Source organism: Ammospiza caudacuta, chromosome 6 (genome assembly GCF_027887145.1).
Source record: "Ammospiza caudacuta isolate bAmmCau1 chromosome 6, bAmmCau1.pri, whole genome shotgun sequence".
In the NCBI taxonomy this organism is placed as follows: domain Eukaryota; kingdom Metazoa; phylum Chordata; class Aves; order Passeriformes; family Passerellidae; genus Ammospiza; species Ammospiza caudacuta.
The window spans coordinates 53,554,062-53,581,899 of NC_080598.1; the positions used below are offsets into that span (position 1 = coordinate 53,554,062).

General features: G+C 40.6%; 2 protein-coding genes across 4 annotated transcripts in view; one reads left to right on the plus strand and one right to left on the minus strand.

Moving 5' to 3' along the window:
- Positions 1-126: 126 nt before the first annotated feature.
- On the plus strand, positions 127-16,885 carry CCNK (cyclin K). Of its 3 annotated transcripts, none has more exons than XM_058806614.1 (11): positions 127-248; positions 2,007-2,274; positions 3,243-3,324; positions 3,916-4,047; positions 4,836-4,941; positions 5,082-5,139; positions 6,926-7,095; positions 8,006-8,286; positions 12,305-12,338; positions 13,396-13,470; positions 15,570-16,885. In XM_058806614.1, the coding sequence occupies exons 2-11, from the start codon at positions 2,078-2,080 to the stop codon at positions 16,190-16,192; spliced, it is 1,758 nt and encodes a 585-aa protein (XP_058662597.1). In that variant the 5' UTR covers positions 127-248; positions 2,007-2,077; the 3' UTR covers positions 16,193-16,885. The 3 variants fall into 3 exon arrangements, with proteins under 3 accessions (XP_058662597.1, XP_058662599.1, XP_058662598.1); XM_058806616.1 differs by having other exon boundaries at positions 236-463; XM_058806615.1 differs by lacking the exon at positions 127-248 and adding an exon at positions 877-983.
- Positions 16,427-27,838, minus strand: part of CCDC85C (coiled-coil domain containing 85C) — a 112,579-nt gene continuing 101,167 nt past the window's right edge. Inside the window, exons 5-6 of the mRNA XM_058806617.1 lie at positions 22,226-22,324; positions 16,427-20,750 (exon numbers count right to left, since the gene is read on the minus strand). Coding sequence (XP_058662600.1) covers positions 20,661-20,750; positions 22,226-22,324 — 189 coding nt within the window. The 3' untranslated portion in view covers positions 16,427-20,660. The remainder of the gene's footprint in view (positions 20,751-22,225; positions 22,325-27,838) is intronic.

Genomic DNA, 27,838 nt, shown 5'->3' on the forward strand with positions numbered 1-27,838 from the left:
CGGCGGCCCGTCGGCCTCCTGCCGCGGCTCAGCAGCCGCTGACGAAGCCGGGATTGGGCGGGAGGCAGAGGGGGCGCTGCCGCTTCCCATTGGCGGCGCCTCCGTCCTCGCGCGCTACGCCCTGGCGACGTGATGACGCAGCGCGCGGCCTGGCCTGGCTCCCAAGATGGCGGCGCGCAGGGCGCGGAGGCCGCGCTGTCGCTGAGAGGCCCCGCGCTCCGGTGCGGCTCCCGCTCCCCGCGAGCCCTGTGAGTGCGCGGAGCCCGCCCGGGCCGCCCGCCGGCGACCGCCGCCGCCTGGGCACGGGGGGAACGGAGCGGGGAGGCCGGGGTGGGGAGCGAGCGCCTCCCCGGGCACCGGCAGCCCCGTGCAGGGCGGGCGGGCGGGTGTGGGGGGCGGTGTGAGCATCCCCGGCCCGGTTCGGGCTGCCGGGGCGGAGCCGCGGTCCGTGCGTTCGGCTCAGGTAAGGTATGGAAAAGCCGCGATCTAACTCTGGAACTCTCTTCCACTTTACTGGGGTGCGTAAAAAGGCAGGGAAAACTTATTGTCGGGCGTTGCGGTGTGGATTGGGACGTTTGAGATGGTTCATTGAAGATGTTTGCGGGTGATGATTTTAATTCCTGGTTCCGTATTCGGAAACGCGTTCGCTCCTTTATAGAAACAGATCGTGTCGCTTCAGGCGCTTTTAGTGTTACTTGGGTTTCAAGTGCTTTAGAAGTTAGAAAGCAAAATATCTCGGAAGGAAGAAGAATCGTTACAGTTATAAAAAATCGCATCTTTCTAGTAAATGTGATGGGAATGTGTAGTCGTGGCCTGGCGCGCTTTTGTTGATTCTGGAAATAGTTTGTAGTAGCCATTTACTTTTTCTTGTGGCAGAATTTAGATCTGTCTGTGACCGATACCACGAGTTGTGAAGGTGATTCCAAAACCTCCGTGAGGCAAAGACAGTTTCCTTTATTCTGAAAAAGAGAAACTTTTTGAAGGTGAGCGAGGTGCTGATGGTAGGCATCGTTCTGTGGCTGTTCTCGTGATCTTCCTTCCGTTTTCGGAAGGGAAACGTCTCGAAAAGTAATAGCTGATTTTAAGAGTCTTAAATTTTGGGTCTTGCTGTGAGTGTCTTGCTTAGAGCGGATATATTGCATCATATGTTAATGACTGTCTGTTATGCAAACCTTTGCAGGCTACTGTAGTAATCTGTGAGTAGTATCTGTAGCTGGTTGAATTGGAGTAAGAGCAGGTTTGTGCCTGAAAGAAATAAAGGCAGCGAGTGCTCATTGTTTAAGCTGAGGCATGGCTGAATGTCTGTCATAATTCAAAGGCCAGAAAGGTGCCTGCAGAGCTTGGTGATCTGCATCTGTGTGCACAAAGTGCTGGTAAACACAGGCAAGTAGGAGACTCTTGGGGTGTGTTCAGTTGCTTTGTTTGGGGGATGATTTTAGATGCTGCCTTACTCTGTAAACTCACATTGGTTGTCTCAATTTTGGTATGTGAAAGAACACTGATACATTTTTTCTTTAAGTAATGCAAGTGCAGATCACTTTACAAAGCTTCTGCCAAGTGGTTGCTGCTCGGGGTATCCCTGGGAGCAGGCAGGTATTTAAGGCTCACCTCACCAGGGCCTTCCCTAGTTACCAGTAGTCAGCTAATCCCCCTAACTTGCCAAATCTCCCTACAGCCATCACTGAACTGCTTTTTCCTAGTTTTATTGACAAAGTAGATGGAAGTTGTTCTACTAAGAAATAGCAGATATTGTTGGAGATGTATTCTTGAAGTGTCCTTATTAAACAGGTAATAGCAAGGATAAAACTTATGGCTTTTTCTTTGATTGTATTTGCAATATATGGTGAGGATAAAGGCAAAATTCTTTATTCCTTGTCTTTGAGCGTAGGAAAAAGTTCTTTCCAACAGACAAGGCTAAGCACTATTCTTCTTTACTCCTCTTTGAGCAGGAACTGGAGAAGACAGTTCTCTCTATTTTTAAAAAATTCCTTTTTCTTTTCTTCAAGGTCCTAAAGTGACTCTCTGAAGACTTCATTTTTTGAAAATTTAAACAGCAAAGACAATTCTGTTTTAATAAATGAAGGAGAATAAAGAAAATTCCAGCCCTTCTGTAAACTTGGCAAACCTGGACCATACAAAGCCATGCTGGTACTGGGATAAGAAAGATTTGGCACACACACCATCCCAGCTTGAAGGGCTTGATCCAGCTACAGAGGCACGATACCGCAGGGAAGGGGCCAGATTCATTTTCGACGTGGGAACACGCTTAGGGCTGTATCCTTTGCACCCCTGTTGGTGTGACATGTCTTTCTGAATGGTGAGATTTCAGAATGAAATATACAACAATTGTGATATACTCAGCTGTTCAGATGTTTAATTGCTAATCAGAAATATATTTGTGTTGAAGTGCCTTTTGATGTGATGTGATCCTACAAAATTTCCATCCAAGGTTCCAATTTGGAAGTTAGATGATACAAACTTTCCAATTAAGAGTAACTTCTGTGAGTTATGAAACTCTGTTTCAGTATATGAATCTACATGACTTCTCAAATTTTGAATTTTTCCCCCAGCTTTCTAGATTGTGCCTTTGAGGCTTCTAACCTCTGCCTCCCCAGTCTTGGTCCTTGGTGGCTGTTTTTTTGTTTCATTGGGTTTTTGGGATTTACTGTGTGTAAGTTCTCCAGACTGTCCCACTCCCTCTTAGACAGCCACTTAAATTTTCTGCTTCCTATATTCCTGTGCTCTAATCTCCTTAGTTGTTTCTTAATAAGGCATGGTGAAGACAAAATTTTTACCTGTCTTAAAGTGAAGAATACAGAGCATGTTCAGATTTTAGCTGCATTTTTTAGGTCTTTCCTCCATGCCAGCACTTGAATGTGAAGTGATAATTGTTCTGTTCCTTCGTGTATTCACTGCTGGATTTGACCTTCTCTGAGGCAGGTATGGTGAAACCCAGGGGTGACCTTATGTGCATCCTCTTGGAAATACAGTCAGGACTTTGCACACCTTCAACAAATGCTTTAGATATCAGCTGCATCTGGGCCTGATCACAGTGTTTACACAGCTCTAAGGGCTTTTGTGGCTTTTTTTTTCCCTAAAACTCCTGTTTTACTTGCAGTGTTTTCTGAATGGTCACTGAACAACCAATTACTTGAAGTACTTGATAAAGCATAATCCATTGTGCATGTTTGGTTTTAAATTTGTTTTGTGTGCTGTTTGAAAGTCCTTAATCTGCACCACAGACATTATGACACTCTAGCAACCGGAATAATTTATTTCCATCGCTTTTACATGTTTCATTCCTTCAAACAGTTCCCAAGATATGTAAGTATTTAGAATATTGATGACTTAATTTAGTGATTGCACTAGGCAGGGACTATTTGAAATGATGGTTAATCATTTGGGTGCTACAATTGCTGTTCACTACAGAAAGATGGAAAATTGGCATTTTTTTCTTTTAATTATTACAGCTTAAAGTTCATTGTTCTTTCCTGTTTACACATTTCTGTTTACTCCCAGAAATGTATTGACATTGCAGTTATGACTTGCTGATATTGTTCTTTAGGAGTAGCAGCTGTAGTGCTGGCACTTCTGTATTAGCTGAAAGAAAAAAAGAAGTGTAATACAGTTTTAAAACTGCTTGACAGACAGCATTGAATTGGGACAAATTGTGCTTTGGGTTTCTGACCTTGAAATGAAGTTGTATAAAATAGACAGTCCTCCAAATTCTGTGTATTTCCTCTGAAAAAATAAAAGTTTAACACTATATTAAAATAGAAATTAGTATGCTCATTAAGTCTTTCCTGGGAGACTTCTACAGTACTGTTAATGGAAACAGACAGTGCTTTTGTAATGCTACACTGTATTGCATATCTACATGCAGACCACTTTGTGAAAGTACTTGCCTTTTTTCAGGTGACAGGAGCCTGCTGTCTCTTCCTGGCAGGAAAGGTTGAAGAAACACCCAAGAAATGTAAAGACATAATTAAAACAGCTCGTAGCTTGCTAAATGATGTACAGTTTGGGCAGTTTGGAGATGACCCAAAGGTAAAAATACTCATGTTGGAATTGATTTCATCCTGTTGTACTGTAGTAAAGTGACACACACTCAATAGAGCATTGACTGATTTTCAGTTGTTCTAAATTACATTAGATGTTCAGCATGCATTTATTGCTCTTATGGGTAACATGGTGGGTAGCTATGAAAGTAATTCTTCCTAATAAAAGTAGCTTTGGGAGCTTACTAATAATTGTTTTCATTGAAAGTTTGCATTTTATTTCATGTAAATTCTGATATTATTTTGCAAATTAAAGTAAATTGAGTAATTTCAGCCAGAGCAAGAAATGTTACCAAGACATAAATCATCTGAATGGGATTTTAGGAAGTAGTTAATAGTGAATCTTAAATAAGAGAACTAGATCTCAAAAGCATTGAGAAGTTTCTTGTTTACAGCACTGACTTAGCAAAACTATGCTTTTCTTAAAATTTGTTTATTTTAAATAGCAGAAGGATTTGAAACTTTTGAGTGAAATGTGGTAGAGCTTATATTTTTGTTGTGATTGTGTTTTTGGCAATTTCATGCTGTGTCTAGTTCAGTTCATTCCTCTGCAGAGGAATGGGGATTTTAAACATCACATCCCCTGTCCTCTCTCAAATAAATGTGAAGAAAAGGTACCTGAGTTTAAAATAATATTGTAAGTTGGAGAGCTTTCTGTTCTCCTTGGGGACAAACGTGGCTGCCTGGAGGTGCTGTGAAGTCATGGCCAGTACTAGCATAAAGTGTTTTTCAGTGAAAAAAGAAATAATACTGTGGTTACCTTGTAACTCTCTATAGGAAGAAGTGATGGTACTTGAAAGAATCTTACTACAAACAATAAAGTTTGATTTGCAAGTGGAACATCCATACCAATTTCTTCTCAAGTATGCCAAACAACTCAAAGGTAAAATATTGGCAGGGTGAGCAAGTAATGCCTGTTACTGATTTCCAGAACTTAATATATTAACAGTGCAAGAATATTCTACTTCCAGTTGTTTGTCCCTCCTAATTTTATGTCCTATTTTTTTTCTGATTGCTTTTCAGGAGACAAAAATAAAATTCAAAAACTGGTTCAAATGGCATGGACATTTGTCAATGACAGGTAAGATACACCTAGGAAACATTCTGAAAGTGAAATAGTTACTGTTGCTTGCATTGTTCTGGTATTGGATATTTTTTTGACAAATATTCCATTTTTTTTTCTGCTTGTTACATGTTTTCTTGGTCATGTTCCTCAGTTTTTCTTTCCATCATCATCCTGATAGTTCCATTGAGCACAGAATCTGGAATGAGTATGAAGTAGACCAGTAAGATCTCTGCAATGTTGTAGCACTAATTTAGTGCTGCATTAAAAAGAAACTTATTGTTTGAAAGGGCCAAACCAAATTCCTAATTCCCAGAATACAAACCAGCTTCTTGCCAAATCTATGATATATTTTACACTCTGAAAAAAATAAGTCACTTCTGAATTCCATCAATATATTTTTAATGTGATATTTTGGTAATAATGAAATAACCATTGAATTCACTGAGGAATACAGTTTTTAATTCTGGATTTACAATTTCTTGAATAATGAACTTGTAAGAATGACATCAATTAATGGGAGTGCATGTAAAAGCATTTCTCATGTGATATTTGAAAAAAACCAGAACAACTTGACACACTTTAATCTTGTTCAGGGGGATTCTACAGAGCTGGGCAAGTTAATTTATTAAGGACTTGAATATTACTTTTTATTTCCATAGCAAACCCTTCAGAAAATGTGTAAATGGTCTGACTGTCCAGAAATTGTGAATACATGGCTTTCAGTCATGCCTACAGCAGTAGAACATCATGAAAAAGAGGTGTATTTTTAATAATGTGCCTGATTTGAATTAGCCCTGTGTGGGTTCAGATTTTGTAAACTCTCCAAATTATTTTGACCAAAATTAATGGGGATCTCAAGAGATGTTTACTTCAGCGGCTGTCAGTCTTACATGTAGAACAAAATTATAGCATAACTGTCACTGTTAAGCCTGTCAAAGTACTGTAACTTATCCATCAAAATTTGGACACCATTGTACTTGGAATTAGATGGTGTTTAATATTTAAAAACCTAACAATTAAAATGCACTTCAGGAAAACGCTTGCATGAAGTTGGAGGGGTTGTTTCAAGTCATGCTTAATAATTACCTCTGTTCTGAGGAGCTTATGTTGTGCTTGGTTAATAAGCACCATGTTAGAAGTTTACTTTGGTTTTGGATCCTGGGAAAATAATTCTGTGCTTTGCACTACAGACCCTTAGAATAAAGGGTTCTGTTCTTACACAGCCACAGTGAATTAATGGAAATTCAGCTGGCTGGCTGGATTTAAAATTCTGTAAACAGATTATATGCTACAGAATCTGTGGAGAAAATAGAGAAAAAATATTTCATCATTTAAAATTGATATCAAAAAACAGTAATTGATTATGACAGAAACTTAGTTCATATCAATAATACCAATAACATCAATTGTTTTAGCATTAGCTTAAACAAAGTCTATTCAAGAGATAACCTTTTATATGTTGATCTAAAACTTGTGTTGTGCTTGACAAATTGCTTTACAAATTCTTGTTGGCTGTTCTGTGGGGTTCTGGAGGTTTTTCAGTATTTGTTTACATTTTATTGACAAGCATTTTAGAAGCTCTAAAATCTGATTTGGCACCTGATTTCATGACAATGGTAGTCTAGAAATTGATTTTGTAAACTCTTTTGTTTAACAAGGCTCTTAATTAAAATTGCCTGAGAAGTTAGAATTGTGGTGGGACTTTATACCCTGTGAATTATAGCTGCTGTACATTAAAGTGCATTTGGACAATCAGGTAATCTGCAGGGTTGTGTTTTGCTTGGTTTATTCTCTGCTGCAGCCTCTGCACTACGCTGTCCCTGCAGTGGGAGCCTGAGATCATTGCTGTTGCAGTCATGTACTTAGCAGGCCGATTGTGTAAGTTTGAAATACAGGAATGGACATCCAAACCAATGTACAGGCGCTGGTGGGAGCAGTTTGTCCAAGATGTTCCTGTTGATGTTTTGGAAGGTATGAAAACCATTTCACACAATATTTCTTGTAACTGTGTGGCCTAGGTCATAAGTAAATGCAAATAGCATTTTATCCAGGTTGCAGTCAAAATAACCTTGTGTCAAGTATGTAACTTGGGTTGCATGTGCTGTGCCTTAATCAGGTTTTAAATAGAACTAGCTTAGCTTAGAAGCATATTTAATCATCATGATTAGTCTTTTGTTCAATGTTTGCTTTACAGTTTGTTTAGTTTATAACACATGTAATTAGCCAGAATTGTCATGATGTGTTTTCTATTTTTTAAATTATTATCTACTCCCCTTTTTAAATAAGTGTTTCTACAAACACTGGAACTAATGAAGCCTGATTTCCAGCAGTTTTCCCATTGATAATTGTTCTCTTTGACCAAATTATGCTAGGATAGAAGGTTTTTTGTCTTGTACCATGAATGATGAACAGATTAAGGGGGACCTTGAGCTCCTAACATGTTGGAAGAAGAATTTAATGCTAATCCTTTGCTTAGTTTCCTAAAACTTTTTTGACTGGCCTAACAAGAGATGTATGTTTTGACATATAATCTTCCACGTGCTTTCTTGCTGTATTACTGTCCTGGGAGTGTGGCTACCTGGCTCTCCAGGCACAGTAATGACATACAGTGTGTTATTACCAAGACACTGTATTCTTCTTCTGAAAGTGTGCATATACATATTGCTCAGGAGAGACAGAAGAAACTCAGAAATGCAAGTATAAGTTGAAAATTAATCTGCTTTTAAAAAGTTATTTCATTCATTATTATGATGAGTAATATTTGTAATTAATTTTTCCAAAGTTGATGTCCAGTAAAAATCAGAGTTGATAATTGTGTTAAATATACACTTATACATTATAAGGCTGTAATACTTTGGAATTTTCTTTCTTTATTATTAAGATATCTGCCATCAGATCCTGGATCTATACTCACAGGGAAAACAGCAAATGCCTCATCATACTCCTCATCAGTTGCAGCAGCCACCATCTCTTCAGTCTACACCCCAGGCACCTACAGTACAGCAGTCCCAGCAATCCCAGAGTTCAGAGCAATCCCAGACCCAGCAGCAAAAAGAGTCTCAGCAGTCAGCACAGCAACAGCAGCAGCAGCAAACACAAGCACAGCAATCTAAAAAGCCCTCTCCCCAGTCAAGCCCTCCTAGGCAGATTAAAAGACCAGCAGTAAGTTGAACTTTAACTTGCAATTTATTTTCAGGCTGATCTGATGCCCATTTGATTTAAAGGCCACAGTGTGCAGAAGACTTGTGTTTGCTTTAAGAATGAGCCTTGTAATTAATTTTATGTAGTTGATTTTCCTTGTTTATGTGGCAGCTTTGTTAATGCCAAACAGCCTTTACAGTCTGACATGTGGCATTCTTACTCCACTTGAGCCAAAAGCCATGGAGAGGCTTTGCAGTCAACATGAGCTGTTCAGGTTCTCAGTGCTTGTGGTTCTGGGCTATCAAACTTCATTGTGTTCTTTATTAAGCAGGTTTAACTTAGGGAGGGTTTCTTGTGCTTCACCTGAATGTAGAGATCTGCACAATGCTGATGAAGACGTTATTTGACTCTGATTACTAATATTAACAGAACAGTGACTTCTAAAGTTATGTCAAAATTCTTGAAAGAAAAGTATTTTAAAATAATCCTTTAACAGTCACAGCCTATATATTATCAGATTTTATAGCCTCACTTTGTCCATAATATCACATCATAATTGAAAATAAGAAGCTACGTTAGCAGTTGGATAGTGTCACAAGTAGTCTGAGCACTTTTCAACAGCCATCAAGTTCAAATGAAGCTTTCCGATTTTAATGTGTATTTCTGTTTTGGTTTTTTTTCCACTTACAAGTTTAAAAAAGTCTTACCCAAGTCTTCTTTTGTGTGTACTCAGCAACAGGAGTGTTTTCAGAAGTACAGTCTTTGGAACAAGTCCATTTAGGTTGTAAATTTTGTTCTGACCTTTTGCTCCAGCTTGCAATGAATGTGTGCCCAAACTAGAGAACAGATATCAGAGAAAAAAACCCAAAACAACAACAAAAAAACCAAACCAAAACAAAACCTTGAAGTAAGCAGCAAATATTGGAATGAAATGGAAGTGGAAAACTGCAGCATCTTCCTGATGGCAGCCTCCCAAAAATGACAAAACTATAACTCTGTAAAACCTTGGTCTTGCAAGTGCAGGATAGAGCTTACTAGAGGAAAAGACCTGCTCTGAAGTTTTTAGTTGTTGCACTGAACTTTAGCATTGTTCAGGATAGAAAGGTGATAATATTAATAATTTGCTTATAAAGTGTGAGAGTTCTTTATAGCTATTACGTATTTCTTATACTTTTTACTTCATACTTTTTATGTCATCAGCACAAATTCTGCTTGAGTTGTCAGACCTGTAGGATCTCTTAGTATTTTTCTTCAACAAAAATGCCTGGGGTAGTTTGGCACATCAGAAACTGTTAATAACAATTTTGGTTTTTCCTATGTGTGCCATCTGAGTTGTTACAAATGCTTGTTCATTCCTGTAATTCAGGATCATTCAGAATCTACCATTACAGTACTACTGATTTTGCCCCATACCATATATTAATGAAGTATCTTGTGGAAAAAAGTGGTGCTTTTGCATGGATACTATCTGTTGTTCTCAAACAGTCACCTCTGGTCAAGCCATCAGTGGAATTGATCTTTTCCTGAAATTAGTTTGAGGTCCATCACCTAATAATCATGGAAAAAATAGTAGATACACTCTAAACAGCCACAACAAATAAAAAGCAAAGGATGTTTCAAAACTCAAAGGAGTTTTGTAGGAATACACCACAAGCAGCATGAATTTGAGAAAATTAAATGTGATGATCCAGAATTGTTCTTTATTCAGAAAGCAGTCTGGGAGAATAAGATGTGTGGTGTTTGAAAGATTTACTTGGTGCTTCTAGAATGTTCTTGAGTTAGATGTACCATAAACCTTACTTAAAATCTTTGTCTGCTTCTATAAATAGGGCTTTGCATGACTTCTCCTTTGGTCTGTGCAGAACAGAAATACACTTTGTTCCTGGGGCCAGATTTTCAATTTACATGAACTCTTGTAACTTCCATTACCTTCTACTGAGCCAAGATGCTTTCAAGCAGCTGAGGCATTGGCCCATGACTTACAGACCCATATCAGATGTCTAAAGCATCTGCACATCCTCTACATCTCCAGTGGTGAAGAGTGCTTGAATTTTCAGTTAATTTCACTAAAAACATACTGGTGAATCATTAGATGTAAATAGTATTTTCATTTGGATTGAACTAGAAATTGTTGTGGGGACAATTTTATTGCTCATGGAAACAGCAGTAAAGGAGCAGTTCCATTGTGTAGATTCAGCTGAAGGTATTAAATATCCACCAGCCTGACAGTAGATAATGTTGATAATTTATTATTGTTTATTGTGACCCTCAGGTGTTCTGGCTGGGGCAGTACAATCTACAGTGCAGTAGAATGACCCAATAAATGCGTATCTCTATTTTAGCAACTGCTGTTGTTGGACAATTGTGGCTGCTTGATTCTTTTTTTTTCCTTTAGCATAAATGCAGTTTAAATTTGTATTTGTTTTTTTCTCTCATGAGTTATTTTGCTCCAGTTTCTTGTTCTACTGTAATGGTGTACCTTGATGTTGTTTTTTTAATATTGCTCTGTATTAACAAATGCACAGTAATTGAATTGTTTCTCACCCGAAGTGATCAACTGACTTCACAAAATAAGTGATTTTTGGAAAAGATCCAACAAGTAGTGATTTGCTTCTATTTGAAAGTGCAGGGAGAGCTGATGCAGTTTTACAGGCATGGATTTAGTGCTAGAAAGTCAAGAAAAGACTATCCAAGTAAAATGAAGGCAGCAGATGAGTCCATGAGAGTCACTAAGAAAAAACTGTGTGTGTGTTTGAAATGGTAAGATAAAGATTGTCCTTAAAAAGCAGGAAAGCAGCTGGATGGTGTCTGGAAAATTGAAATGACTATCAAAGGAATATAAGAATGAGGTTGCCTCAAGCAGGCAAAAATTAGACACCAAAAATTTTGAGAACACCCATAAGAATTAAGGGAAAGTACTGTTCAAGTTGGATTGAAGTGTACTGTGGAAAGTGAAATGAAGGAAACAGAACAATTTGTGCAGGTAAAGCTACTAGAGGTAAACAGTCCCTTAAAAACCATTTTCATTGAAAAGACAGAGAAGCTATGTATTGTACCCCTCTGACCTGCCTCATTCAATCTAAATATACTTGTACTTAAAATTTCAGTGAAGTTCTCTTGCTTTTCTCAGAAACCATCAAGTAGTCATCTCAGTGGGACCATGTAATCTGGGAAGATTTTTTTATTTTGTGGTTGTTTCATAAAACTGCAGTGAAAGAACAACCAACCAAACCAATAAAAAAACCCAACCAAAAACTTGTGCTTGAAAGGATGATGTGAGGGTTTGTGGATTTTGTTCAGTGTGCATACATTTTTTTCCTGGCATAACATTTGGATTTTATACAATGCTTTCCATCTGAAGGCTTCTGAAATGTTTTATGCTGTGCAACACTTTCACTGCCCTCCTGTACTGGTAAATAAAGCATAAGAGCCTGAAGTGATTTTGGCAAAGGTTGAGTGACAGGTTAAGGCAGAGCTGGGAACAGAGGCCAAGCCTCTTGTTTCCAGCTCAGTGAGCAGTGAACCCGACCATGACGTGTGTGCAGTGGATGATAAATACATGAAATGAGATGTAATACTCAGCAGTGGGAACAGCAGGAAGTCCTGCATATAAAATACCTGCTATTTTTCCAGTCTTTTCATTCTACTGGTTAAACTGGGCTTTCCCAGTGTGATTTGAACTTTGTTCATCTTGCATAAGAAACTATAGAAGCATTAGGTTGGGAAAGATCTTAAAGATCATCAACTCCAGTCATTAATGCAGCACTGTCAAGTCTACCCCTAAACCATGTCCCCAAGGGCCACATCTACACATCTTTTGAATGCCTGCAGGGATGGTGATTGAACCACTTCTGTGGGCAGCCTGTTCCAATGCCTGACCACCCTTTCCGTGAAGAAATTTTACCTCATGTCCAATCTAAACCTCCCTTGGCACAACTTGAGGCTTATTCTTCTGGTCCTGTCACTTGTTACCTGGGATAAAAGATTGACTGCAATGATGTTATTCTTATCCTTTTTTTCTTTATTTTTTTTCAAACAGGCTGTATCTCCAAAAGAAGAAACAAAGGCAGCAGGTAAATATTAATATTCTATTCATGTTGCTTCCATTTTAGTGTTTAAACCAGAATAAGTAATTTGCTGACATGCACTTAGTTTGTCTGCTTACAGGCTTGGCAGTTCTAAACTATTTTTGATCCTGATAATGTACTTTAAATATATACAATAACTGTTTTTAAAATGTTCCTAACTACAAAACTTAAAATAAATTGAGTATAACTGTGCCCAAAGAGTTCCTTAATAGAGTCAATTCAGTAGAAATCTTGCTAAACTAGTCAACTCTCAATGTATAACTTCATGGATCATTTGGGAATAGTTCCTCAGCAAGCTGTGAGGCCCTGAAGTGACTGAAGGTACCATGTCATTAAATAGCTGCACTAAGAGTTAGTGGTTGGTAATCAGTGATGTCTGTAGTTGGTTGTTGGCATGGCTGCCACTGAAAGGCACTTTGTGTCAATAGATAGTGTAGTGAAAGAAATGTATACTCACTGCAGTGATCATGCCTGGTTATTTTGTTTATTTGGGGGTTTTTCTTCACTTTACTGGTTTGGAAAAAGTAGTTCAGGATCCTAGGATGTACTTCTTAAGGAAACCTGGCACTTATTCCCCTGTAGCTCTGCAAATAGATTCCAGACAGCTGTCTCTTCTCCCTCCTCTCCCTGTCCAATCGCTATTTTGTTGGGTTCATGACACATATTTCCCTAGCTGAGCAAAGGTCAGCTTCTTCTGAGAGCTGTTCCAACTATTTACAAGTTAAAGTTTTGGGCTAGAAAGCATACACTTGCTCATCTTCACTTACATGCTGTTCTTGGGAGTTTGTCTCTAGTTACAAAGTCACTTGAACTTGTAGGCATACGTTCTCTTGGAAGACTTGTGTGTGGTACTTGATGCTACTTTATTTATGCAAAGGTGTTGATTTTAGTTTTCTTTATTAAGCATACCTAGTAAATAGGATTTCCACTGTACTTTTGTATAGTGTAATGTGATATGATAATCATTATCATGAGAGCAGAGTTGGAATTTGGAAAATATTGCAAAGCAATAACCAATCACAAATTAATAAATGTTTTTTAGAACCACCGCCTCCATCTAAAATTCCTAAAATTGAAACTTCACATCCACCAATACCTCCTGCACATCCACCTCCAGGTAAGCTTTTATTTTCTTAAAAACATTTATTCTTGTTAATTTCCTTGCTTTTCATTCAGGTGGGGGCAGGGGTTTGTTGCCTTGATTCATCTGCTTGGCAAGTAAAAATATAAAATTGATAAGCTCTAGAGGGAATTTCATCATAGTAGCACAGGCTTTTCCAGACAGAACTAAAAAACTTACAATGGAAACAAGACTATACTAGATGGATAAAGGCAAAACAAAGCTGCAACAGTTAAAGGCCTAGAAGATGAAAACTAATTGTTAATAGGAAGCTAAAAGGAACTTCTTGATCTCAAAATGATGATAGATGCCACAATGGATTACTAGAGCAGCCTTCTGCTTTCCTATAGAAGTTTTCCATGTTATGTCTGTCGTACAGGAATTCTGCAGGTGTGCAACTTCCAAACAATAATACAAAAAATACCAAAAAAAAACCCACCACAGGGGGATGCTTTCTTTGCTGTACCTAAAAAGAGGATTTTTTTCTGCCAAGGAACACTAATACTGCACACATGCTGTATGTTTGCAAAATAAACTGTACTGTTGTAAAAATGTGCTTCCAGCACCCTGATGCATTAGCTGTCTTCCAGCGACCCTTAAATATGACATAAATATTTCACTGCCCATAGTCCATAATGTAACTGTAAGATGGCAGTTTCTAAAGAGAACTAGGAGAGAGAAAAGCAGTGCTCTGAAATATAGTAGGACAATTTTTCTCATTTGTTAAATTCTAATTAAGAATGAAGGTTTTCTAAATACCATGGTCATTATTCCTTCAGTTGTTAAATCTTGAATGCACATCTTGCATCCAGAATGGTTCTGAAAATGAGCAAATGAGGAAATTATTGTCTGCTACAATTTAGGAGCTTGAAGTCACTGAAATCAGGAGTACCACAGCCAGCATGCCCACCTTGTGTGATTTAATTATGTGGCTTTCCTAGGGGGCAGTTTTGCTGTTAAAATCCTACTTAGGCAGGTAATGGATTTATTTCCCTTGTTACCTGAAATTTTCTTTTTTGTTTATACAAGGATGTAATTGTACAAGCACTGAAACATAATCAAAATAAAGGGCAGCTCAGTGCAAAAGTCAGGTGAAAACAAAGAATGCATCTTGACCAAGTGAACTAGGAGGAGGATTTATCTCAAATTCTGTTTAACAGTGTAGTATGCCACTAGAAATGACAGCCCTGCATGTGTTTCTAAATAGCTTTTCTTACTGAACAATTTTGTAGATGCTCATATATACAACCTAGATGTCCCAAACTCTTTTTTGTTGGTTCTTCTAATAATCTCTCTGACCATACAGAGAGGTTGCTGTTAAGTTAGTCATCCTAGTGGTATTACTTACTTTACAATGTCTGCATTAAGAGGGGAAAACAAACAATTCTTATTTAAAGAGAAGACTGCCTAAAGCATGTTCTTTCCAGAAGTGGCTAATTATAATTCTTTAAATGCTGACATTTTTATGAACTTCTCCAGAGTGTCAGGTACTAAGTTCACTGAAATTAATCAGTGGGCAAAGCTGATCAGATTTCATGTCCTTCTTACTTACCCTTTGGTTTTCTTTTTCTCTTTTTTGGTAAACAGGTTTAGAACTGAGCGTTAAAGACTTGAGACTTTGGCCTGTGCTCTCAAATAAAGTTTCCCAATATGGGAGGCAGGTGAAGTGCAGAGGGTAATCCCAGGCCACCTCCTGCACTACCAGAGAGGTAGAAAGGAGGCCTGAGCTAAAGGTGTAAGCACTGAACTAAAGATTTTGGTATCACAAATCCTATGACTTTTTAATCCACTAGTTGTGATTCCATCCATCCAGTCTGTTAATTCTGATGATTGTACAACAATATTTAAAGTATAAAAAATAGTTATAAGAAAGATGAATTTAACTTTTAGAATGGGAAAAGCTGACCTTGAAGCTTTGATAGGCAGCTTAGTTGGTTTTTAGTGACCTGAGATGGTCTGACTGGATACCATATGGCATTCAGAGACTTACAACATTGAGTTCTCTTTTGCTAATTTACTGGAGGAAAAATATGAAGTATTCAGAAGCTGTTCTTGCCACTATCCTTCAAAAAAACAAATTAAATTTTCTTTTTCAGAGCGCAAGCCTCCTTTGACAACAGCAGTTTCAATGGGAGAACCAGAGCAATCTACTACTGTGGACTCAGTAGATGTGCCAAAGGTCCAGATTCCTCCTCCTGCCCATCCTGCCCCAGTACATCAACCTCCCCCTCTGCCACATCGTCCCCCACCCCCACCCCCCACCAGTTACATTACAGGGATGTCTACTACAAATTCCTACATGTCAGGGGAGGGTTACCAGAGTCTGCAGTCAATGATGAAGACAGAAGGACCAACATACGGAGCTTTACCACCGGCCTATGGACCACCAGCTCATCTACCATATCATCCTCATGTCTACCCTCCCAACCCTCCACCACCAGTTCCACCTCCACCCCCTGCTTCTTTCCCCCCACCCAATATTCCACCTCCTACTCCTGGATATCCTCCTCCGCCTACATACAACCCTAATTTCCCACCTCCGAGACTGCCTCCAACTCATGCAGTGCCACCTCATCCACCTCCAGGGCTGGGAATGCCACCAGCTAGTTACCCCCCTCCTACTGTTCCCCCAGGGGGACAGCCACCTGTACCACCTCCAATTCCACCACCTGGTATGCCACCTGTAGCAGGACTTGGACGTGCTACCTGGATGAGATAGCATGAGGTCATTTGCACGAATATACCTTTATGTTGATTAGGCAGGAGTAGATAGCCAAAACCTACATTGTAAAGATGAAGAGGAGGGTAATCTGTATAATTTAGATGAAGAAACGAGATTAAATGAAAATTTAGCTGATCTGTTTGCAGTATGGTTTATGGTGAGTTATATAGGCTTCTAGATTTTAATCAGCTTTGCAGTATCTATTCTAACTTTTATACATTTGACTTAAGTTTAAATTGTCTTGACTTATTCCAGCACTGGATTACTTTGTACTAGCAAAACCAGCCATATTGGCTCAATTATATCAGTAAGAAGAAAATTTCCTTCTAGAAATCAGTGCCTATTTTTAAGTATCAAAATAGCCAGATACTATGATATTTGATCTATAATAAGAAACTTCATTTTTAATAGTAAGTAAACCAACACGATGTCAAGCATAAACGCTGCTTTATTTAAGAGAGATTCTGAATGCTAGCTGACTGGAATAATTTTGAGGTGTTTGCCTTGCTGATAGTTTTGGTTTGGAATGTACTGGTATCTTAAAATATTGTATGTTTACACCTATTTGCAAATTCCTGTACATAATATATATATTTTCTAAGTGTGAAAGTCTGAATGTAACAGCCTACTGTGATGTACATCATAGTTATAAATGGGACTACTTTGTTCACTCTACCCAAATAAAATTGGTTCTGAATTTAGTGGATTTCCAGGTTTTTCATATTAGTTCAGAGGTCATAACTATGGTTATTCCAAGAGGCTTACTCCAAGGTATTTCAGCAGTGGTCTCCCAAATCTTACTCATCAGTTTATTTAAAAAGAATGTATTTTATTTTATTCAGCTAGAAGTATACACTATCACAATCAATCTCTTACTTCATTTTTACTAAAATATTTTAAAAGAATGTTTTACACACATTATCAAAAAAAACTGTACTATTACTTTCCTTCCCCAAAAAAGCCAGAGTGGTTCAATAATAGGTAAAAACGCGTGCTAAGGTCTAAAGAATTTTGCTATATACACAACAGCAGGTGCTAACTTTTCCAGTTCTTTGTAAATCATACAGAAAATATAGCAGGGCTGTAAGATCACAGGTTTAACAGAAATCAAACTTTCAACTGATTTCTAAAGCAGCACAAATAGACTTTCCCCACATTATGAAAAATATACAATTTTATCACTTTACAGTCATGCACTTTGAAAAAGATCAGTAGTACTCTTCCCCCCCAGCTTCTAGAAAGATAAAAGGTCACTTTAACACTGATTTCATTTAATATCTAATATTTGGATAAAAATGTGCCATTCTCAAACAAGGTTGTGCTCAGCAGTCTTATCAAGGTGCAAAGAGCCAACTGAAGCTGGTTACACTGCAGCATTTCATGAACTGGTAGGGAAACACTGCTTACTCCAGTCACTCCAACAAAAGTCAAGGATGTGATTTTACTTTCCTTAAGCAAGCAAAGTCCATTTGTAAACAGTGGATGCTTTCTTTGCCAGAGGATTGCAGAACCCAGGGCTTCAATCTTGAAGAAATTATCTTGGGCTATTGCCCCAAATATATGAATTTAATGGCCACTATTGCAAGGGATGCTCCCCTCCATGTACAAAACTCCTCAGGTAGTTTTCACTGAATACTGAGCGCATAGGTAAGTGAATTTAAATATGCATATAAAATTTCTATTTAGACAGCTGAAAATTCAGCACCCAAGTCATCCTGTAAAGTCATTGAGCATCATTTCACCCCAGGAAGACATTTTATAGCTCAAATGCAATAAGTATGAAGATTGGCAGGCCTAAAAACCCCCAAACAGTAACAATGCAAGGTACAGCACTGCCATGTTCTTCTGCAAAATCAGTGATGTGCATCTTACATTGAAGATGATAAATAAAATCTGAAAAGGGGCAGTACACTATGAGTATGAAGTTTGTTCAGCTGAACTGCTGGCTACCCTATAAAGTGGCTCTTCAGGATTTGCAGGGCTAATTGAACTCACCTGCAGCACTGTTTCACTTGTAGGTGAGATCTGCAGGTGGAACAAAACAAGCTTTGCTTGAAGTCAATGAATAGATTTTGAGAGAGATTTGAGAGCAGGGAATATTTGAGTGGGAATTACATAGTGGTGAGACTAGTAATCTGATGAGTATAGCTCTTGTCTAGTGGGAGGACCTGCTAAAAGCCTCATATACCCCTTAAATAGCAAGCATGTCATGAACACAGTTAACTCTCTCCAAGTGCTGGCAACACTTGTGTTGCTTTAGTTTAAATTCACTGACACAAGTCAACCTTGTTCCAAATATACTTCAACTCTCTGCTTAATCCAGCAATCAGATGCCACCAAAGTTAAAATGGGCTTTCAAGCAGATACACTAAAGTAACCCTCGTTTTGGCTTCAGATGTTAAGGAATAATGATGCTCTGCTTTACATCACCTTTTCTGTCACAGAAATCTCAATGTATAAATTGTACAGGAGGAAGACAAATAATCACCGACCGATGGTGACTAGAAACTGGAGGTCAAAATAAAAAGCAAGGAGGAGGAAATCCAGAATCCTCTAAAGATGCTTAAAGGAGACAGTCAGACTCTAGAATGGATTTTTCCAGACTCCATGGGATGTAAATACTATTAGACTGAGAGCTATCTAGCTCAGTGTTCACTGACTGAGCAGTAGTAGGAAATAATCTACTGGTGGGTGTGTGAGTGAGAGTATGCACTTGTGTTTTGGGGGTGGTTCTTGGTTATTTTTAAATAACCTACTCAACTGTTACATTTATATTTCTGCAATGAATAATGAAGTGGTGCTTACTCTTACTGGTTATTTTGTATTTTGGTTGTATTCCTTCTCTATTTTTTTACTGGTTACAGGTTTCAGCTCTGACACTCAAAATTCTTCAGCCAGGCAGCTGTAGTTTATTGTACACCACAGGACCAATTACCTTTCATAATTCATAATAAACAACATACTTTCCTTGGTATTGTATCAGTGCTCCATGTAATACAATACCACAAGTCAAGAACTCAACTGGTAGAACAAATTAATTTAGAGGAAGAACCTGTCCTAATACAGCTGTCTGTAGCTCTGACTGATTCTTGTAGGGAATAAAAAGAAATTAGTGGTGTTTGAGGTCATTACATCCTATAACTAATCACTAAAATCAATGCAACTTTTGAAGAGGAGGCTTTGATCTTTTCACATGCCTGTCTTTAAAATTATTTTACACCAATGAGTTCTAATAACGAAGCCCCACTTCCTTGGACTATTGGGAAAGAACAGCTAATGAAATACAGGGACAGCTGCTGTGACAACTTGGAAAAGGAGGGAGTCAAATTCTTACAACTACACAGGCAGCTACTCCACAATAGCAAAATGTAAGTCCCATTGTTTTATATACAACCATTTGAAGAAGCAAAACCCACTTGTTTTGGTTCATTAATAAAAATAAAGCTTGAATGGCAGGAAGTAGTCTCACCTGACAGCCTGCATTTATGGAGTTTTTATTCAGCTCTGCAAGGTTGTTGTTTGGTTACTTTACACAGGAACCATTATAGGTGAGGGATCCAGCAAGAACATTAAAAAAACCCACCCCAAATCTTCCTATGTGAAAGATGAGCTGCTTTTGAAGATCCTGTGAAAGCCATAAGCACTGTCAGGATAGCAGTTTCTGCTGAATTATTTCATAGTGAAAGCTTTACAAGAAAAGTGTTGCCATTTTGTAGGGAATACTGTTGTGTGGCTAAGTGACTTCATTCACATTACATCTGTAGAAATCTTGTGTCATTTGATCATGAAAAATTGTTCATTACCACCTGACATGGAGTCTTAACCTTTATGAACACTTGTGTGACGAGTACCACCGTACAAAGTGGGGCAGTACAAGTGTTTTTAGCTTGCCACTCAGTATTTTACACAGAGCTTTGTGAAAACAGTTGCATGTCATTCTTCAAAACAAGGACCTCCAAAAAAAGTGTCAGCAGCCCATGAACTTGGCAGGCAGTAAGCCAAGGAATTTGAATTGCATTTTCCTTGGCTGCCTGGAGCCACTAACCTGGCTACGAATCACAGACAAGCAGGTGGACAGGAGCAATACAAATGGTGACTTCTCCGCTGGTTAAGGGTTCTTCTTGTTCCTCTTAGAAATTCTCTTGAGTTAGTTAGTTCTACAAACAGATCATTACAACAAAGCAGGTTTGAACTACAATAAAAATGATGCAAGTCTGGCATTATTGGATGGTTACCCGGTGAACAGTAGCTCCAGAGCACCACAGCCTGGAAATCAGGCCTTTAGCTGCCATATTTACACTATTGTTACAAAAAAAAAAAAAAAAAAAGTTGGAAAAAAAAAAGAAACAAAGAAACCCTGAAAAACCTCAACCCCAACTCCCAAAGAACAGGCAGCCAGAAACACTGAGCTCTGCCTCTTTAGTCTTCACAGAATCCATCACTTCCAGTTGCCAGGACAGTGTTCCTACAAGGGACCCTTGAACTGGTTTCCTGACAGATGTTGCCTGATGGAGGGTTTGGAGCTCGCAGCATCACCCAGCTTTCGCCAGACAACCTGCAAGAAAAAATAAAGGGTTTGAGGAGAGAAAGACAGGAATTAAAATTTAAAAAAAGTCCAACATCAAAGCCACTGAGGAATAGCAATATTGTTTTAATTGCAGTCTGAAAGCCAAAACCAGCCCTTTCCTAGAGCTGGGCTGCAGTTCTCAGCAGGGACACTGGATGGCATCTTTGCACCAGTTTCCAAGGAAAGAAACCATTGATGCATTTTTCTAATTAGTCCCTCTTGAAATTAGAACCGTTTTTGCCTGGGGTAATAGTACAAAACAAATACACTAGATTCAGAACATAAGTTCAATGGTAGGTCAACCCTGCCATGCTTACAGAGAAGATGCTACCATGAACAGAAAAGATAATGAAAAAGATAATGATTAAAATTATATATACACGACTTTCTAAAAACATACATTTTATCACTCTAGGGCCACTATTTAAATAAAAAATAAACTGCACAAAACTTTATAGCTGCCTTGAATCTACATGGAATGAATATTTAAAAAGAAAACAGCTGATGATAGACAAATAGAGATGAGTCAGTTTGGGAGGATGAAGTTACAGTATTTTACCTTTCCCCCAGCATAGCTACAAGGGAAATTAAGCAGACAAAATATCCTAAAAAGGAGGCTTTAATTTATTCTTTGCTTTACTTATAGGAGATGCTCACATTGATTCAGCTCGACACGGTGCACTCGTGTTCACACCTCCTTTTAGGGTTAAGGTGGGTTTCAGAATTTAAACAGAGCATCAGGCCTCTCTCAACTGCTGGAAGGCACTAAATGATGCCACCTGGACCCACCTCTTATGTGGACCTAAAAAAAAAGAAGGCTCATAGGCATTCTCCTCCCTACTCTGGCAATTGAACAGCACATCCCCAGCTGCAGAGGACAGGGGGCTCAGGCTGTGTTCCAGCAGAAATCTCAAACTTTGTGTTCAAAGCCAGAGCATGGCCAAGGTGCTCTGAGGCTGGAGGCAATGCCATGGCAGCAGCCACAGCAGGGCACAGCACTCACCATATGGGATGTGGCCAGCTCAGTTAACTGTGTGGCTGCCCAAACCATCAGCAGAGTTAAAGCACCCCACACATCATGATGCTGTTCAATGGCTCCAGACAAGATTCTCCCTCTGACATTACCACATGGTTTGGACTCAAACCTGTTCAAGCTGTACAGCTTCAAACAAGGCAAGCAATTGTTGCTTAACCCAAAGTGAGTCCTTAAGGGCACAGTTGAAGACAATTGCCAACAGGGCTCTCCTCAGCAGGGAGGCAGCAAAGTGGGAACTATCTATTGAGCAAAGGCTGCTCTGTGCAGTGAACAAGGCACTCAGATTACCCAAAACTGTGGTCAGCAGAGCATACACTCTTCCCTTGTGCCTATGGACCTCACAAGGCTTACATGCAGCAGATCCCTGTTCCTCCATACTTTTAAGACCACAAAAGGAACCCCAAGAGCTGCTGGGAGGAGTTCTTACATTGCACATTTCACGAACAATTGCCTTCTCCTTTTCACTTAGGTCTTCCTCATAGTTGTCTTGCATTTGCCTGTCCAAATTTTCATGGACCTCAAGGACCTAGAAAAAAAACAGCATTACAAAACCATTATGATCCTCAAACAGTTATGTGTGTCCCTAAGAACATAATTAACAAGTATTTAAATTGGCAGGATTCACAAAACCTCAAGACAAGCAAAGACAAATGTAACATCAAGCTGGGCACCTCTGTCCTCCCTGTCCCCCAGCCATGTCCTGCCTCTGTCCCACCACCTCTGTCCCACCACCTTCATGGAGGGGCTGCTGCCAGTCCTGGGGACCACTGGCAGCAGGTGGCTTGTGCCCACAAGTGTCTCTCTCCCAGGAGGGCTGCTGGTAGTCCCACCTTCCAGGCAGCACCCCAACAAGCATGATGCTGTCCCTCACCATGGGCTGCCCACACCCCAAACCTCCAGAGCAGCTCAAGTGGGAGCCAGCCCTGCCCTGCCACACCCCACTGTCCTGGCCATCCTCACAGAGCTCCTTCAGGGAGAAGGTGCCCAGCTGTCGTCCTTTGATCACAAAAGGAGACTTTAGCCTGGAGCTAAAGGCAGCCTTCTTTTCCAGCTGGAAGCACTGACCCCAGGGATACCCCTCTGTCACATCCCATGCATTCTGACAGTTCCTCCAGACAGGCACATCCCACAAGGTGGGCACAGCACAGGAGCCCCCAGGTTTTATTCTTGCCTCTGTGCTGATTTACACACTCATAACACTCCTCACCCAGAGCTTCACCAGTGCTGAGCCAGGTGGTCAGCTCAGTGTGCAGGGCAGAGATCCTGCAACCACCCAACATCATCAAACACCACGTGCTCTCATTCACCATTGTGCATCCACACACACAGGAATATGAACAAGGTGTAGTTGTGTGAATAAATATTCCTACACGCCCCAGGGAGGTACAGAGCCATGCTAGGATGGGATTCAGCCTTTGCTGAGGGATGAACAGCACCGGCTGCTCCACAAAATGGGATACCAGGGAAGATTATCCCCAGGTCTGCCTCAGCACAGCAATCCTGCTGCACTCCAAATGAGTTACAAACAAAAATAGGTCATTCTCCTAGGGCCTGCAGCCTACTTGGGACCAGTCTCTGCACAGACAGGAATTATCCACATCCATTCTAAGAGAGGAAGGGCAAGAGGGATGCAAAAAGCATGTACGTGCTGACAAAGAGAGCATCTATTTTCTGCTAAAGAGGAGGGAATTAATTATTGATCCAGCTGGACTCACACATTGAACTTGCCTGTCTGGAGCCTGTGTGCTTGCAGAGCTGGCTGCACAGCCTGCAGGAGCACAGCCTGGCAGGGAGCACAGGGCTGCCTGCCTGCAGCCAAACACTGCCTGTGGCCACAGGGCAAGAGTCAAGGAAGCCACGGGGTGGGTTGGTTAAAGATCTCATCAGCCCCAGCCTCTGCTCCCCACAGCCATCCATCCTGCAGGCACAGGAGTCTCAGAGGACTAAAATAAACTGTTTTTCTACAACTTGTGCTCAAACTAAACCCACATTCCTTAGCCCAGGAGGTGTGAAAAGGTGGCACAGCATATTATTTCCTTCAGTGGAAATGTCTTTTAATAGTGTTACCCAGCCAGAGCTGGAGCTGAAAGATGATCAGATGGAAGTTATGTTTGTATTTCATTTCTGAATCTCATTTACCCTGGAAATCATCCTGCTTCCCAGGCTCAACCCATGTCTGGCTAGGCACTTGGTAAAGATGTGTTAGCATCTTGGGTATGGGAAAATGGGATTCATAGTGATAAAATGCAACAGCCTATCCAGGAAAGGCATGTTGGCAGAAAATACACTCTGAAGAGTGGAATAACCTCCTGAAGAAAGACAGGAAGGCCTTTCCTTAGTGCTGACCCAGCCCCAGCTATTCTCAGACCCTGCCAGATGCCTCCTCAGCTGTTTAGAAGGAGCAGGTTAATGTTCCTCCAGTTACAGCACTGGGGAATACAAACATGCCTCCACATCAGCTACCTCTGGATCAGTAAAGTTCAAGGACTGTGCATTCAGTGAGGGTCTAGGAAACTGGGGTGTGTCCTCCTGTGCTTTCTGCCACCCCTCAGCCCAGGAGCCTGAAGGAAACACACAAATGCACCCCAGGCTCTAAGGGGCTCATGCCATCCCCGGCTTTTTGCTTTTCATCACGCTGCACTGACAGCACTGGGCCCTTTGCTGACACAGCAGCCCTTGGTGATCTCCCTTTGTGGTCTCTCTGGGTAAAATGCCAGCAGTGAGAGCAGCCTGCCCTGCTCAGGCATGGGGCTGGAGTGGGAAATGCTGCTCTCCTGCACAGGGAAGTTACTCCCCAAAAACAACTCTGACCTAGCTCTCAGTGGGCATGCTGGCTTCTCTGGCATTTTCCCTGCTGATAAATAAACTGAGGAACACCTCAGTGTTCTTTGAGACCACACTGATGTCTGTGAGCCAGACAGTGTCACCTCAAAGTCACCTGATATGCCACATGCCTTCTGACTTGCTGTACTGACCCCATATAGCCAAATATATTTTAAAAACAAATATTCACTCTAAAAATCACCACTAAAGAGTCTGAATGACAGTAGTAAAGAGTCTGAATGGCAGCAGTAAAGCTTTGGAAGGGAACCTGAAAATTGAGGTATTCGTTTCTGCAACACAAAGCACGCTGAAATTGAGGGATACTTCCCAAATTGTGCAAACCTCACTAATTTTCTTGCTTCATAAGTCTGCTGGACACAGCACTGGGAAACATCCCACTTCAGCAAGGGAACAGTCCCTATGCCCTGCTAGGATTTTTCCCAAGTTTTGGAAGGCCAAATCCCATCTTGTCCACAATTAGTGGGAGTGATGATCACCTGCTTGACGGCTCAGCGTGCATGGAAAAGGTCCAGGCTGCTGCTGTGGGGGCAGCTGGGCTACAGGCTAAATGTCATTCTTCTACATTTGTCTCCTCATCACCTCCCCACGTCTTTAGCAGGTTTGCTCAGCTCCTAAGAAAAGTGCTTTGATGTTCAGTGAGATAGTGAGCTGTAGCATATGTACCTTTTATTCTTGTTAGCAAAAACAGCTGTTAGGAGTGCCAACCTGTCATCTTGCTCCTTATTTAGTAGGTGCAAACAAACAAAACTATTTCAGAAGGAAAAATAAAGAAAATCCTAAACATGCTCAAGGAAGAACCTGTGCTAAATTGCAGGCAGTACTTCAGCCACACAGATAGAATTTAGCTGGTAGAAAATCCCAAGGAAAAAGCCCAGGGGATATTATGTATGTGGGGGCAGACAGAGGCCCTGCAGATCCATGTGGAGTGGACAGTCCCTCAGTGGCTTTTGCTGGGAGCCACATCCTTGCAGCCTCATCACTGGTGGACAGGCTTGCATGCAGGTGTTCCACAAGACAAGTGGAGCAGAACTGCACAGAATCATGGAATAATAGAATGGTTTGGCATGGACGCCATCCATTAGAGCAGTTTGCTCAGATCGCCATCCAGTCTGGCCCTGAACACTTCCAGGGATGGAGCATTCACAGCTTCTCTGGGCAACCTGTGCCAGTGCCTCACCACTCTCACAGTAAAGAATTCCTTCCCCACAGATAATCTAAACCTGCCTTCTTTCAGTTTAAAACCACTGCCTCTTGTCCTGTCACTATGTGACATAAAAGTCCCTCTCCCTCTTTTTTATGAGCCTCCTTTACAGGACTGGAAGGTGCTACAGGGTGCCTCTGGAGCCTTCTCTTTTCCAACCCAAACACCCTCAGCCTTTCTTCGCAGGAGAGGTGCTCCATCCCCTTGATCATATTCCCCTTTCCATCTCTCCTTGCCTGTTCTTGCAGTAAGGAACTGGCCTGCTGAGCCATAAGCACTCCCTTTCTCAACCAAGCAGTGCCTCTTCCAATATCTGCTGTGGTACAAAGCCAAAGCACAAAGTCTCATTTGTAAGCTGCTCTCTTCTCAAGAGAGAGCCATGATCTGTGCCACAGGAGGTGAGGGTGCAAGGCAGCAGCTGCATCCACCTTCCCACGTGCAGGGCTGCCACTGGAAAAGCTGCCCAGTTCTGCAGGGGGCAAATAACACCTATCCATCTGCTACAGCATGGCATGGCAAAATAGGTCTGCAGCTGGAGACCAGCACCTACCAACTATTTAACTGTGCCACAAGGGAGAGGAGAGATTGAGACCATGACCAGATTCCTAAGGCTTTCAGTTTCCAGATGATCCCTGGAAATGGGCCACAGGATGGAAAAACAGACACCTCCGCATCCCTCTGTGCCACACTGGCCTACAGGAGAATTTCCTCCTCACCTCAGATGTGAGAACATTTTCAACCTCAAGTGAGTGAGCAGAACACATTGGGGGGATCATTCATGCCCCATGAGATGTGACTGCTGTGTCACCTGCTCCCTGACTCAAGCCATGACAGATTCCAGGGTTTTGGAGACAGACAAATGCACCTCACCAGACAAACTATGATGTCGAAGAGGAGAATTTCTCCTGAATTTCTTCTAGCCCTTCCTAGGAATCCACAAAGCTCTGAAGCAGAGGGATTACTAATATGTGCAAACAACCATCCAAGTTCCTTTCAATTCCTTTAAATGAATCACTGCACCAGACTTTCCAAACTTAATTTCCAGCTTCCGTGAATCTTCCTTATTAATTTTCAATCCTTTTCATATACTTATCAAATCATATCTTAAAACCATTTATGTTTCTTGCCCTTAGTGAGAAATTCAGTCCTGCAATTCCTAAAGCAAATAGGAAACTAATTGCTCCCCAGAATATGATCATAATCAATTTAGAAGTATTTGATCTTGTAATTTAAAAACACTACCAGCTCTGCTTAGTACTATCCCTCACCACCACCTTGCCAAAAGCAATGAAGAGAGGAGCAGAAAGGTATGAACTCCACAGACTGGGAAGAAAAAGCCAACAGCAGTAGTCTGGACTGCATCAGAGCTTTGATGATCAAATGCAATCAAAGACAAATCAATGCAAAGTGAGAGAAAAACAAAGGTTCCCATGGGTTTGCAACATTCTGCAAGGCAACAGTTCAGCAGATCCATCAGTATGTATATATATATATAAATATATGTATATATCTATACACACAGAGGAGAAATGTCACCCACAAGCACATTGCAGCATAGTACAGGATGGAGCTTTCTCATAGCACAGAGCCACTCACAACAAGCAAAGAAAAAACTTGTTGGAAAACACAGGACAAATATATGGCAGCAAGTGAACTGCCACTTGTGTGGTCAGCTCCTTTGGGAACAAGCAAAAACTGTGCTAAAGGTATTTCTTAATCCTTGGCCATGCTGGATATCCTCCTCTTAAGGAGTTATACAATCAATCAATAGGGGTTATACAATTTGGATGTATAAAGTCTCAAGAAAGCTGAAAAATCAAGAGATTTTCAATTTGAAGGATCATTTATAATTTAAATTCTAATTAGATCCAAATGAAATCAAACTTGTCTTGCCTTTAATAGCTACTTGAGAAATAGTGGCATTAATTCAAATCCTCCTGGGATCTGGCAACTGCCCAGTGGAACCAATATCCTTGCCAGCCACACTACTACTGC

Excerpts from the sequence above, each read along its gene's own strand:
- CCNK (XM_058806614.1), top strand. The coding sequence starts at position 2,078 with ATGAAGGAGAATAAAGAAAATTCCAGCCCTTCTGTAAACTTGGCAAAC. Across the intron at positions 8,287-12,304 it reads GGCAGATTAAAAGACCAGCA|GCTGTATCTCCAAAAGAAGA; the intron begins GTAAGTTGAACT and ends TTTTTCAAACAG. Across the intron at positions 13,471-15,569 it reads TCCTGCACATCCACCTCCAG|AGCGCAAGCCTCCTTTGACA; the intron begins GTAAGCTTTTAT and ends TTTCTTTTTCAG.